Source organism: Cyprinodon tularosa, unplaced genomic scaffold (genome assembly GCF_016077235.1).
Source record: "Cyprinodon tularosa strain WSP-4 unplaced genomic scaffold, ASM1607723v1 ctg430, whole genome shotgun sequence".
Taxonomy (NCBI): domain Eukaryota; kingdom Metazoa; phylum Chordata; class Actinopteri; order Cyprinodontiformes; family Cyprinodontidae; genus Cyprinodon; species Cyprinodon tularosa.
Window position 1 is genome coordinate 1,045,709 of NW_024039153.1, and position 13,857 is coordinate 1,059,565.

Sequence of the window (13,857 nt, forward strand, 5' to 3'; positions counted from 1 at the left end):
GACGACGAGATGATTGAAAATGAACACAACGGAGATCTAGTCCTATTGGCAGACATCCATTTAAAATGTAGGCAACGGCATGAAAAAAGTGGTTTCTACTTTTACTTTTATACTTTAAGTAAATTTACAAGCCTGTACTTTGTTACTTTTACTTGAGTAAAGAAGTTTAATCAGTACTTCCACTTTTACCAGAGTATTTTTTAACACAAGTATCTGTACTTTTACTCAAGTACGGAAAGTGAGTACTTTTGCCATCTCTGGTAAAAACAAAAAATGATTTCCTTGCAGTTTTCAAGCGAACACTACTTTACTTTGGAGTATCGCTTGAAAATTTCAGTAGAAACATTTCAAGAACATGTTTAAGTAGCAATAGTGTGCTGACCCTGTGCTCCTTGATGAGCCTCTCACTCCCCATGCTAGCCAGGTGCCGGTTTTCCCTGGTCAGCTCTGCCTGGCACCCCTGCAACGACACCATCAGCTTGTTCCTCTCGCCCTCCACCTTCAGATGCAGGAGATGAAAAGGGGCTTCCGTGTGTATATCCTGAGGAAAGAGGAACTATAATCTCATATTTGTTTACAGCACTATAGTTTCAATACACTTTCTAACAGCTAAACTACTGTTAAATTATCTTCTTACAATGTAGTTTTTGTATCATAACAGAAAGATAAGAATTAGTATAAGCAAGTATTCACATATCCTTTTGAAATAACTTTTTATCTATAGATTTTCATGGATTAATTCCCACCAACCTTCCAGTGTTTGTGCAGCTTTCTAACTGTTTCCTGCAGACACTGCTGCTCCTGCTCAGGCAAAATATCCGTCAGTTCGTCACAAGCCTTGAGGAACGTGTTCAAAACCCGCTGGTCCAGCTGTCCAAAGAATTCCTGCAAATGACAGCAAGATGTTTTCAGGGTTCAACCTCTAGCTGAGGCTTGTTCTTAAAAACAAAACTCATTTACATTAAGCTGTAGTTAAAAAAACCCCAAAACAACTCAAGTATATTTTGGTGACCAAAAGTGACAGACTGGTCAAAAATATCAACATCTGATGTTTCTTTCTGAGAAGTGAATGCATCGTACTTAAAACATTTTTGAGCATGTAGGATGATGTTCAAACAGAAATGGTACTTTGTCCGTTAAATTTAAATAGCGACATCTAAAAGACAAGAGGGACTTCAGCAGGTAACAGATAACAAATAAAAGAAATGGGCCAAGAGCTGTTTGGAACATTTTGGAGTAAAGTTCTCCAGTATGGATGCACATTAATACAGCTGTTTTTGTAAAACTAGTTGCATTACTATAGTGTTATACTAAAGCAAATCTAAAATGTCAACTTCATCACATTGGCTTTGGTTAAAAACAAAAAGGAAAATTGGTGCTGGCAGCTCCAACTTCCACAAAACTGAATTCTGATCGGTGCATTGTGTCAATTATATTAGGATATAATAAACTGCTCCCATCTATTTTGATGAACAGAAGCTGAATGTTTAAAAAAAGCCCTACTGTGTGTTTCTTCAGCAGTTCCTCCGGGTTGCCCCTTTCTGTCAGACAGTTCTGGGCCGCTTTCAGGACTTTCTCCAGCTCGACTCGTGACTCATCAAACCTCTTCATGAGGCTGCTGTTTGCTTCCACATGCTTTCGCCACTCTGTTGATTCCGTAATCATGTTCTAAAGGAAATCCCACAAGCAATTACTTCACTGCTGACAAGCAGCTTTAGACATACAGTGATACTGCATTAGATTATGAAAGTTACCTGTGACGAAGTCTGCAAATCTGCCACTCTCTTCTGCAACAGACTCATGTCCATATGCTGCAGGGTTTTACTGGTGTTCATGATTTTTTGGATAGTTTGATGGTTTCTTTCTATTACTGTCAGGCACTTCTTACAGCTGTGTGTGAAGGTCGCCAGCTCCTAAAGTGTAAAATAAAAAAAATGTTATGTATATAATACGATGTTGCTTTAAGTTAACCAAACATTAGGCTAAAAACAAGGCAATGAAACCTGACTTTTTAAGAGGGTCAATTAGACATTTATATCCATAAGTCTAAAGTTCATTAATCCTGAACTGTTTTATGAGTTACCTGGCAATTCTGTTTAAAATCTACTGGTCCCTCAGAGTCTGTGGTGCCGGTGATACGGCCAGCCTTCTCCAGAGCTTGGTAAAAGCCTGTGATGTTCCTCTCCATTTCCTCCAGTGGAGGTAAGAGAGACTGAGACTCCCTTAGCAGAGGCAGAAACCTCTCCCTCACCTGACAAGAAAAAGTCATGTCAGAAAGATAAACATGCCACGTCGTTCCGAAGGAAACAGATCCTTAGTTCCTTAAAAAGCGAATCACACTCCCTGAACTTTATTATGACACACTACAGTGTGTTTTAGAGTGAATTTTTGTTGCAGGAACATACTGTACTGTAAAAACACGAGTAAGAGACCAATAGTCACTCTGGTAGATTGGTAAAAAGACTGTTAAAAGACAATTAGTGGTGCAGTCCACTTGTTTGGCTTCCACAGAAGAAATGGAAGAAAAAAGCAGATGTTTCAGGATTTTGACTTGGAAAGGAACTAATACCTCAAATCACCATCCCCACTATGAACTGTCTGCAGCATCGTCTGTGGGAATTTAATAGAAATATAAATCCTTTCCCCTTCTGATTACGGGTGTAAATTAAAATCGTTTTGTATCGATGCATCGATCCAACAGCCGACGATCCGATGCGTCTGCAAGAGTATCGATTCACGTTTTTCTATTTTTATCCATTTGCCCCTGGATGTAATTCTCCCTCCCATGCTGCGGTGGCGCTAAACCTATTTTGCCCTTGTACCTCGCTTCCTGGTTATACTCTTACAGCAGTGTGTCGCAGTGAGCTTGAAGCAGACATTTTTAATTTATCCTCAATATTGAAGCGTGGTCTGCGCTACACGCTGTGGGTCTAGATACAGCCGAGGCGGCGAGGAAGCGTGGGCGAGTTTAGTCCGACAACGGAGGGACATGAGGGCCAAAAAGAGCGGAGATCCAGGTGGAAAAAGGGTTCCATATTACAGCGTTCATTGATTTATTCCAAATTTGAAACATTGTGTAAAAAAGTGTAAAAAAAAAAGAAAAGAACAAAAAAATGAACCAATTAATTGAATTGAATTGTATCGTGGTGTATTCTTGAGTATCGAAAATAATCAAATCGCTGGGTCAGGAAATCGAAACTGAATCGAATCGCCATGATGGATGTGATTTACACCCCTACTTCTGATTGGCTGAGGCAACAGTTATTCCAAACAAGGAGCCGGAACTGAAATAAAATGGATTTAATGGAAGCAATGTTATTATTGCAAACATCTAGACTAAAATTCAATTTAGAGTCTGTGACAAGGCATCATCGTGTAACCTGATTCGATTTGTACCGTTTGAACCGAGGACAAGGCAAACACCTGAATATCCTTGTATGTAAAGCTGGTGGCTCTGCATACACTTTATAAATGATTGTACAATTTTTAAAACCATGTATTTTTTCTATTATTTGAATTTATGTATTACTTTATGTCGATCCGTCACATTAATATTCAACTGGGTGAGTTTTTCTCTCTCCTATCATTACATGTATGCTCAGTATGACAGATTACTGCAGTAAGTAATCTGATAATATGCAAGCACTGTCCACTGTCACTACATGCTCATCCAGGAGGAGTGAATTCTGCAGTGTCAAATCACTGCTGTCTGCTGGGTTTCCTTTTAACCAAGCTGTCTGTATCATTTGATTAAATTACCTCTTAAAGTGCCTTGAAATGACATGTGCTGTATATTGGCACTATACAAATACATTGCATTTAGCTTAAAAAAGGGGGTATTCTCCATTAAATGATAGCCCATACAGTATATTACAATCACTAATGTCTATCAACACAAAATAAAGCATAAAAACATATGCAATGGTGATATAATAGCGTCTTTAATCTTAATTGGCTGTAGGGAGGCAAAAAACTTAATATAACACTCTTGTTGCAAAACACCACATGCTGACACATTCTCACCTTACTGAGCTGCTCTTTGATCGAAGCCATCACATCCATCATCTGAGAAATCTCCTCTTGTGGAGTGTCTTTGGTCAACAGCCTGGCGGTGCGGCTTGCGGCCTTGCAGGCTGCCTCCATTGCTGGCACTTTGTGCTTGATTTCCTATGAGAGATAATATAAAAAAAATACGGTGAAATGACGGCATACAGGACAGAAACTGATATAGTGAGGGTTGGTGTAAACTTTAAGAAAAATAAATGGTCTAACCTCCACATCTTGAACAAAGGCCCTGACGTTAAGGAAAGATACTTGAACAGGAGCGGTCATCTTCTCGTTTGTTGCATCCATAAACATCTTTAAGGTCTTAATCCCATCTTGATAGTCTTGTCTTAATTTATCAACTTCATCTGCTCTTGCATACTGCAAAGGAAATAGCAAAGATGATTAGACTTTTTTTAATAATATAAGAAGGCTATACCTGCTATGTAAGAAATGTAACACATTTTGGTATGTAATTTGGATTTAATAATGCATAAAACGTACATGTTTGACTTTGACAAATAGCTCTCTCCATCTACCGTTCAGCAGCAGAAGCTGCTGCTTTAGATCTCGCGAGACGGTTTCGTCGCACGTTTCAATGAGAAAATTGCCAGCATCGTTCATGTCCATGTGCTGCTGGATCCAGTGAGAAAGGTTCCTGAAAAAATCCTGAAACATGAAAGAAAAAAAAGGCTAAAAGAGTGCAGGGCTGCATGCTATGGGAACACATAGCGATGATGTCATAGAGTGTATTTTAATGTTGCATTCGCTCTTGTTCCTACTGTCTCTAAAAGCTCTTACACGCTTGGCATTCTCTGACTTGCTGAGCATTTGCTCAGCATCCTCCAGCCAGGCTTGCAGTGATGCCACAGAGCTGCTATACTTCTCCCAGTTACAGATCACTTCTTCGAGCATGCTGCGAACACTTCGGACCTCCAGGGCCAGGTTCTTCCACTGAGCTGTTGTTTCAGTCAGGAATTTGCTCACACCTTCTGCTTCATCAACTGGAAATCAAACAACTTTAGATTAGCATAGCTTCCTAAGATAACTAAACACTTTCACATGATGACATGATAGTGCCTTGAAGTATTCATTCCCTCTGAACATTTGTCATAAAAACACAAACTTCAGTGGATATTGTTGGGATTTTCACACTCAATCGTAGACTTGCTATGTGAAAGATAAGGGATACATGGTTCAGAAGCATGTTTTACTAGTGATGATTTAAACTACTTTTTACTACGATTACTGTCTTTCGGATAATGTCTCTACCAGGTTTCTGCATCTAGAATATGGCGTTTTGTCACATTCTTTGATACTAAGTAGCTGTGCTTCAATAGATTTTAAGGAAGCGCTTTAATGAAAATCAATTTTTAAGTCTTTCCTCAAGATTCTCAATTATCTCACTGCATGCTGTTTCACTGTGGATATAATGTGTTCAGAGTGATTCTGGGTGTAGGTTTTCCACCATATCAAGGGTTTAAATTACGGACTGATTTTGGACTCATTCCATCAAAAAACGAACACCTTCCACCATAGGTGTGTTGGGTCTTCTAATTGCCTCAGAGCAAACAGTAATTTACGATGGATTATTTCGAACTTTGGTTTTATTCTTACTACTCTGAGGCCAGATTGTGGAAGGCATCATTACTACTTGTCTGACTGACATTCCTCCACCTGAGCCGTGGATGTTGGCAGCTCCTCTAATGCCACAAAGGGCCTTTTGGCTTTTTCTCTAAATAATGGTCTCCTTGTCAGTTTTTAGGTGAACTGTCATCCCTATCTACCCCCATCACCCTCTGTGACTCCACCATTGACACTGTAGAGTCTTTCCGCTTCCTGGGAACTTTCATCACCCAGAACCTAAAGTGGGAGCTGAACATCGACTCCCTCACCAAAAAAGCCCAGCAGAGGATGAACTTCCTGCGGCAGCTGAAGAAATTCAACCTGCCCAGGACAATGATGGTGCAGTTCTACTCCTCCATCATTGAGTCCATCCTCACTTCCTCCATCACCATCTGGTACGCTGGTGCCACCGCTAAGGACAAGAGCAGACTGCAGCGTGTCATCCGGTCTGCAGAGAAGGTGATTGGCTGCAACCTCCCATCTCTCCAGGAGCTGCACGCCTCCAGGACTCTGAGGCGTGCAGGGAAGATTGTGGCTGATCCTTCGCACCCCAGTCACAGATTATGTCAGTCACTTCCCTCTGGCAGGAGGCTGCGGTCCATCAGGACCAGAACCTCCCGTCACAAAAACAGTTTTTTCCCATCTGCTACCGGCCTGATCAACAAGGCCAAGAGCCGCCCGTGACACTGGACAATGTTTCTCTCCCCCATTCAGGATTTCTGCGTTACATTAACCCACAGTCTACTGTGTGTATATAGCTTCTGTATATATTCTATCTTATTTTGTTTTTTGTCTGCACCAACAACACCAAGTCAAATTCCTTGTAAGTGCAAACCTACTTGGCAATATACTTGATTCTGATCCATTTTAGCAGTCGTGCAAAACGTCCTTCTTTTTATAGTAAATTTAACTGCTAAAAGTTAGAAGCTTGGATATCATTTTTAAGCTTGTCTTGATTTAAACTCATCCACAACTTTAAACTTTACATGTTTGCTCCTTTTCTGTGTCTTCATGGTGTTTTTTGCTCTTTAATATTCTGTAAGAAAGGTTATAGGCCTTCACAGAGCAGGTGACTTGGGGAATTACATACATGTGGACTTAGTTGGGTGTCTTCTGTAGGCATTTGTTAGGATTTTACTCAGGTGTATCAGATTTAAGTGCAGGAAATACAAATTCAAGTCAGGTTTTCCTATTTTGTTTTTATGCAAACCTAGAAATCATTTTCCTTCAAAAATATGCCCTAATTTGTGTTGGTCTGTCATTTAAATCCCAACAAAATACACTGAGGTTTGAGGCTGCATTGTTCACACAAGTGTTCAAGCCGTATGAATACTTGACTGCCAGTCGATGTTACATACTGTGTAGAAACAGCGAATGATTGTGCTTGCTGATCTTATGTTTGTTAGGTCAGTTAAACATGCTAAAATACCATTCCAACTAGTTATTCCCTCATGCATAATGCACCATGACCTTTTAATTCTTGGAGGCAGAAGTGGGTTGAAGCAAAAAGCAAGCCAAGAGTTAGAGAAGGAATGGAAACAGGCACATTTTAGTTTTCGCTGTTTTTGGACTTACCTTTGTTACAGGTTTTAGTCCCTGTAACATAAAAATCGACGCTGTTTACTAAAAAATAGGACAAATACTCATTTTGTTTAGGTATCCCAATATATGTATTTGTAAAATAAACATATAATCTTACTTGAACTGTCTGACTTGATGTAAACCTCTGCAGCTTGCTTCAGGGCGGTAAAGATGATTTCATACTGCTCAAAAAATCTGTGGCCTTCAACAAAAGTCTACAAAAGAGATGGGGAAATTATCATTTTACATAAACCTGCAAGTTAAAATATGCACCTCCGATTTAAATAAGTTAAACTCACAAGGTAGCTCTGCAGCAGGAGTTCAACTGACTCCCGTCGGCCATATTTTATGATCCAGGACTTGAGTTTTGCTTCAGCCAAAACAAGGAACGCCATCAATCGATACTTCATTTCCCAGAATTCTAGTTTAATCAAGTGAGAGTGCGATGATGTTGACACAAAGTTGAACCTGTAGAGAAAAGAGACATTAAAATTTAGTTCTTTCCTGAATTTTAAACACAAAACCCAAGGGTTAGTAGAGAGGAGAAATAGACCTTTCTGCCATGTCTTGGAGCTGTTCGGGTGGCACCGGTACCCCGTTTACTGATCTGTCTCTGTGGATCTGCATGAAAGTCTGTCTGTGCGATTCCAAGCTTTTTAAAACTTCCTGCAACAAAAAAATACAATTACCCTCACACTGATTTATCTAATTAACATGACGCTGAGGACAGATACTTTACCTTATGCTGCTCCAGTTTTCTGTGCAGAACGTTGGCCGTTTCTTCGTGAACATGTTGGAGGGGAATGTCCTCTCTCAAAGCCAACTCCGCTCTGTGAAGCCAGGCTCCCACCACCCCCAGGGGGCCAGGCAGGGACTTGTCCAGATGAATGTGCCAGTCCAACAGCTACAATTGACAGCCAATCAAAGAAAGATACTCAGCTATAGAAAGAACCATCAGCAGAGGAAGCTCTAAACACAGCAGTCCCTCAAATTCACAAGTAATTGTGCTACAACCACGTATTATGCCTCTCTAAATAATCTGTGGATGTCCAGAAAATAAAGTGTCTGGTGAACAAAACACACTCTGTTCTCTCACCCCCAGCCTGTGAACACAAAGCACCCTGTCACCCCACTAAACTTTATTAGAAGCATGGAATTGGAGATTTCTTTGAACAAAAAAAACAAAACTACTTACATTCCTATTTAATTTATATGATATTATAAAAAAAATTACATAATGTAAAAGTAGGAACCTTTGAAAGAAAAGCAAAAGTCTTTTCATAAAACTTGTATGTATATATAGGATTAAATAAGTTAAATTTTTCCCTAAAAGTTAGGAGAAAATATATAGATGGGGAGAATCTGGACCAGCTTGAGCAATTACACAGATTCTAAGGGAAAGTTTCCAATTTGGATTGGATTCAAAAATCTGCTACTAAACAGAAGATTTAATTAAACAGTAAATCTAAAGAAAAAGCTTTTTCATCTTGGACTATAGTTACCCGGGCAGAGACACGGTCCCAGGCCTGCTTGACCAGGGCCTGATCCACTGACAGCTTTCCTTCCTTATGAACAGGCTGGAGCAGCTGATCTGTCTGCTTTTTCTTCATTTCATACTGGACATGAAAGTTTTTGAATCCCTGCAAAACACAGACATAATGATTGGAACAATATTTCCTTGTTAAAATATTTATTTCTTTTCTACCCAAGACAAACTCACCTGGTATTTGTCAGTGAGGCTTCCCTCTGTGGCCTGGGCACGCAGCAAATCTCTCTCCAGCTGATCTACAAACACCTTCAGTTCCCTAAGCATCTTCCTCTCTTCCCTCTGTCACAAATAAGCAGCTTGTTTATGCAAAACTAAATCCAAAACCCATTTCCCCCTAATTAACATACCAATGGAACCCTCCCATGTTGTAATTTAAAAATGATAGATCAGATTAAAAAGACTACTTTAGAATAAACAGACTTGGACACAGAAGCGTTAAAAAGAGTAGTAGAAACAGAGAACTTTGATACTAGTATTGTATTCAAAGATATGATATAAAAGAAGAAAACTCCTGCTATTGTTTAAACATACCTCCAGCATCTGCTCTATATCTTGGGGAACAAACTTTCCAGGAAAGCATCAAGGCAAGCATGACAGAGAAATGCATTCACATCAAAAAGGCATCAGAATACCAAGGAAACAAAAGCAGAGTGAAAGGAAGGAAGAGATGGAAGAGGAGGGTGAACACACTCCAAACAGAAAGCATGCAGAACTCTGACCTGACACCTCACCTGAAGCACTGAAACTGACAATGCAAGAGTTGGAGGAGAGCCATGAAGCAGCTTGATGTGCAACAAATAAAAAAATAAAGTGGATGGAAAAAAACAACAAATAAATGTGTGATGATATAAAATAAAACATAAGAACTAATTTGTTTTCATGCACACCATTTCTATTAGAGATGCACTGAGAAATCAAATGGAAAGAAATGATTTTTAATGTCTTGAAAACTCCAACTTCCAGCTGAAAGTGTGGCGATAGGGGCGACCAGGTGAAGCTGACTCACACTCTCTTTGGTATTTGGTTAAAAGATTAAGTCAAATGATGGGATGCAGCTCTGGGAGACTTTTTGAAAGAAAAATATTTTCTATTTCTGGTTTGTATGGAACATGCTTGATTTATTAGCATCTTGCTGATAGTTCTAACAGTGAAACACCATCAGCCTTTGGAAAATCTCAGAGATGAGGTGAAGCTCTCTATCATGATTGGAAAACACACACTGTGTGATTGACTGGTTACTTTATAATGCTAATGCTGCTAAATGTGTTCATTGTTTACAGAAGAAGCTAAAGGAAGAAAAATTCTAGTTCAAAAATTTTTTGTTAGCTTTAGAACCATGTTTTAAGGCTGCTTCTCTCAGCAGCTAAAATAAACAGTTAAAGACACCTGTGTTAATAACTGTCCATACAGCCCAATTATGGCTGCGATCACAAGCGAAAGACCAAAGCCTTAAAAAAAGATCAGAGATTATCACAGATTTGTGACGGTGCATCTCTAAAGCCTGTAATTCAAAATCAAAGCTTTATTTATTGACATGTTTTACCACATACATTTTTGTAGTACTTAAGCTTTGTTTTTAATATTCTTTTTTTGTTTCTGCATTTTTTATTTTATTTTATTAGTTTTTTATTTTTTCCTACTTGCTTTGATTCTGTTTTATCTTCCTGTATTTTAATCATGTAAAGCACTTTGCATTGTCTTTGTACTGAATTGTGCTATACAAATAAATTTGCCTTGCCTTGCCTTGCCTTAAGTACCGAGCAGATAAAACAAGTGTTAATGCATGAGGGCCATTTATTTATTCATAAATATACCAAAGGGATCTATGGTTAAGCTTATCATAAGTAAGCATGCAGTAAACACAAACAGATACACTACCGTTCAAAAATGTGGGCTCACATTGACATGTCCTTATTTTTAAAGGAAAAGCACTGTACTTTTCAATGAAGATAACGTTAAACTAGTCTTAACTTCAAAGAAATACACTCTATACATTGCTAATGTGGTAAATGACTATTTTAGCTGCAAATATCTGGTTTTTGGTGCAATATCTACATAAGTGTAATTGAAGATTTCCTACAACGGTGTGTACTACTCCCTTCAGAGGACAGCACAAACAGGCTACTGCAGGTACTATTTAATGAAGATGCCAGTTGGGGACCTGTGAGGCGTCTGTTTCTCAAACTAGAGACTCTAATGTACTTATCTTCTTGCTCAGTTGTGCAACGCGGCCTCCCACTTCTTTTTCTACTCTGGTTAGAGCCTGCTTGTGCTGTCCTCTGAAGGGAGTAGTACACACCGCTGTAGGAAATCTTCAATTTCTTAGCAATTTCTTACATGGAATAGCCTTAATTTCTAAGAACAAGAATAGACTGTCCAGTTTCAGATGAAAGTTCTCTTTTTCTGGCCATTTTGAGCGTTTAATTGACCCCACAAATGTGATGCTCCAGAAACTCAATCTGCTCAAAGGAAGGTCAGTTTTGTAGCTTCTGTAACGAGCTAAACTGTTTTCAGATGTGTGAACATGATTGCACAAGGGTTTCCTAATCATCAATTAGCCTTCGGAGCCAATGAGCAAACAGATTGTACCAGTAGAACACTGGAGTGATAGTTGCTGGAAATGACAAAAACCAGACATTTGCAGCTAGAATAGTCATTTACCACATTAGCAATGTATAGAGTGTATTTCTTTAAAGTTAAAACTAGTTTAAAGTTATCTTCATTGAAAAGTACAGTGCTTTACCTTCAAAAATAAGGACATTTCAATTTGACCAAAAACTTTTGAACAGTAGTGTTACTGTAATTTAACAGTATTTATCCCTCAAAAAAACCAAGTTCACTTTGAACTGCGTGTAATAAGTTGATAAAATAATAATTACCTCATCCTGCTGTCCACCCCCCTCAGACTGTTTGGGGTTTGGGTAATGCTTGAGAAACTGAGCCACATATGTCATGATGGATTTTTCATCTGGCTTGTCAACATCCACATCTACAGAGATACAGTATTATTTTATCACTGCTTTAACAAGCCTGAAAGATGAAATGAAATTAACTGAAATTCATAATTTGATAAAATGAAAAGGAAAGATACACAACATGGTTATTATTATTACATCTAGTAGACTAAAAAGATATTTCTCAAGAGACTAAATCAGCCGAGGCTGTCAGCTATTTATACATCTCTCCTTTTATCCACAACGATGGCCTGGTATTACAAACCAGAGCCAAGATCCTGTAACTACATACATTTGTGTGCAGCTCTGTGTCAATTAAAGCATCTTCAATCTTCTCTGTAAGTAGAGCCAGAAATACAAAGTTTCTGCAGTCTCATTTCTCTGAAACCAAACTCTGAGCCATGAATGAAACATTGGTATTTTCAGCACTCACTGAATCAAGAACACTAATGTGAGAAGACGTTTGACACCGAAACCGTATATTACTGATACCTTACTTGGTGTAAAAAACACTGATAAGCATTGTTATTTAGAATAGTTAGACACAATGAAAATCATCATTCAAAAGCAAAAGAAAGACCTTCTGGATCCAGCAGGCGAGGAATGCCCAGCTCATTTTCCGCAAGTGAAAAAACCTCCTCTAAATTCTCCCGGTTCTTTCTCCGTCGCACCACTTCCATATCGACCAAATCAGGCCTGATGGCGTGAACTACGGCTTGAAACGCGACACCATCACGCCAGCTGGGTCCAAAGTCCTTCACCTCAATTCCAAATTCCCTGAAAAACACAATTGGGAGCCTCTCCATGTTGCTTGACTTTTACTGTGAACAAACACGAGGATCTTGTATAGAAACATACTTTTACTTGTAATTGTAATTACGTACTTGGCGGCGGTGCACTGCACCCATCTGAGCAGAGCCTTTTTAGCATTGCCCTGGAATTTGGTTACGACCTTCCTCTTCATGGGGGGGCTTCCTGTTTCACAGCTGGCTGTGCTGTCCACAGATGAGTTGCTGTTAGAAAGCGCCTGTAGAGCTGGCAGGTTGCTCGTTAACTCTTCAATCTAATGGAGAAACAAATAACAAAGCAAAACCAGGGAGGGTAAAAGGTCATGTTACGTTGATGCCATTTCTTGGCCCCCGATACCCGATACCCGATACCTGGCTGTGCAGTATTGGCTGATACGATACCATCAGTTTGAATTGTATAAATGAAGAACTGCATACTACTTGGATGTAAAATAATTGCCACCATGGTTTTTCAAGCTGTTGCCTACTTTTGTGAAGCAGGAAAAAGAATGATACAAAGTGAATCCAGTAGAACTTTACATTGCCTACCTAGAATGGGTGACAATAGTTAAACTTTTGCTCTCAAAATGGTACTTGTATTAGTTGGTACTTGCTCGATACTGGTATCGGTGCAACACTAGTAAAGGTCAGTAATATCTCTATCTATTTAATATCAACTCCACAAAAGGTAGACTGTCTGCAACCTTTCTCAAGCTGTGGAGAAAGCATGACCAGCGGGATGCCTTTAGTGGAAATTGAATATCAGTTATTTGTAAGTGAAGCATAATTGCACTGGTAGGATTAATAAGCTCAACAACTGATCTGTGTTTTGTAAAGCGAAAGTTACACTTACAGAGGTTGCAAAATTATGCAATTATTGAAAATATCATTAGGGAAGAAAAAAAACACAAATTCCATTCATACACTTAAAGAGTGCCTGACTTGTTTAGGACCATTCAACTCAACTTTTACACATTTTAAATTCTTAGTGAAACAGATCATTCAGCCAATCATGCAGTACCAACAGAGAAGGAAGTTTCTTTTTCTTTTTAAATTTGTTGTGCTGCTGTTTTGAAATTCCTGTTAGTGTGGGGTTAATTAAAGGAACTGAGGGGGTCTGAATCATGCCTTAAGCCTGGCATACATGCGCCAAACCGCAACTTTGCAAAAATTCCCAACGCTACTACATTCTTTTTACTAGTCCTCTTGGGGCACCAGAAGACTTTAGGCTGATTTATACTCAAACACCAGGTCGTCTGCGTGTGTCGCGGTAAACGCAAATGCACATCCGCCCCGTCTGCAGACACTCTGCTGC

General features: G+C 39.2%; 1 protein-coding gene across 1 annotated transcript in view; it reads right to left on the bottom strand.

The window, feature by feature from the left end:
* The window catches only part of syne1b (spectrin repeat containing, nuclear envelope 1b), a 178,025-nt gene that overhangs the window by 135,805 nt on the left and 28,363 nt on the right, over nucleotides 1-13,857 (bottom strand). The window contains exons 8-27 of the mRNA XM_038299516.1: nucleotides 12,639-12,817; nucleotides 12,335-12,531; nucleotides 11,680-11,789; nucleotides 9,532-9,582; nucleotides 8,972-9,079; nucleotides 8,754-8,891; nucleotides 7,991-8,155; nucleotides 7,805-7,917; nucleotides 7,551-7,719; nucleotides 7,370-7,466; nucleotides 7,246-7,266; nucleotides 4,846-5,048; nucleotides 4,549-4,713; nucleotides 4,273-4,425; nucleotides 4,024-4,167; nucleotides 2,084-2,251; nucleotides 1,755-1,913; nucleotides 1,504-1,668; nucleotides 751-885; nucleotides 383-541 (exon numbers count right to left, since the gene is read on the bottom strand). Coding sequence (XP_038155444.1) covers nucleotides 383-541; nucleotides 751-885; nucleotides 1,504-1,668; nucleotides 1,755-1,913; nucleotides 2,084-2,251; nucleotides 4,024-4,167; nucleotides 4,273-4,425; nucleotides 4,549-4,713; nucleotides 4,846-5,048; nucleotides 7,246-7,266; nucleotides 7,370-7,466; nucleotides 7,551-7,719; nucleotides 7,805-7,917; nucleotides 7,991-8,155; nucleotides 8,754-8,891; nucleotides 8,972-9,079; nucleotides 9,532-9,582; nucleotides 11,680-11,789; nucleotides 12,335-12,531; nucleotides 12,639-12,817 — 2,799 coding nt within the window. The remainder of the gene's footprint in view (nucleotides 1-382; nucleotides 542-750; nucleotides 886-1,503; nucleotides 1,669-1,754; nucleotides 1,914-2,083; nucleotides 2,252-4,023; nucleotides 4,168-4,272; nucleotides 4,426-4,548; nucleotides 4,714-4,845; nucleotides 5,049-7,245; nucleotides 7,267-7,369; nucleotides 7,467-7,550; nucleotides 7,720-7,804; nucleotides 7,918-7,990; nucleotides 8,156-8,753; nucleotides 8,892-8,971; nucleotides 9,080-9,531; nucleotides 9,583-11,679; nucleotides 11,790-12,334; nucleotides 12,532-12,638; nucleotides 12,818-13,857) is intronic.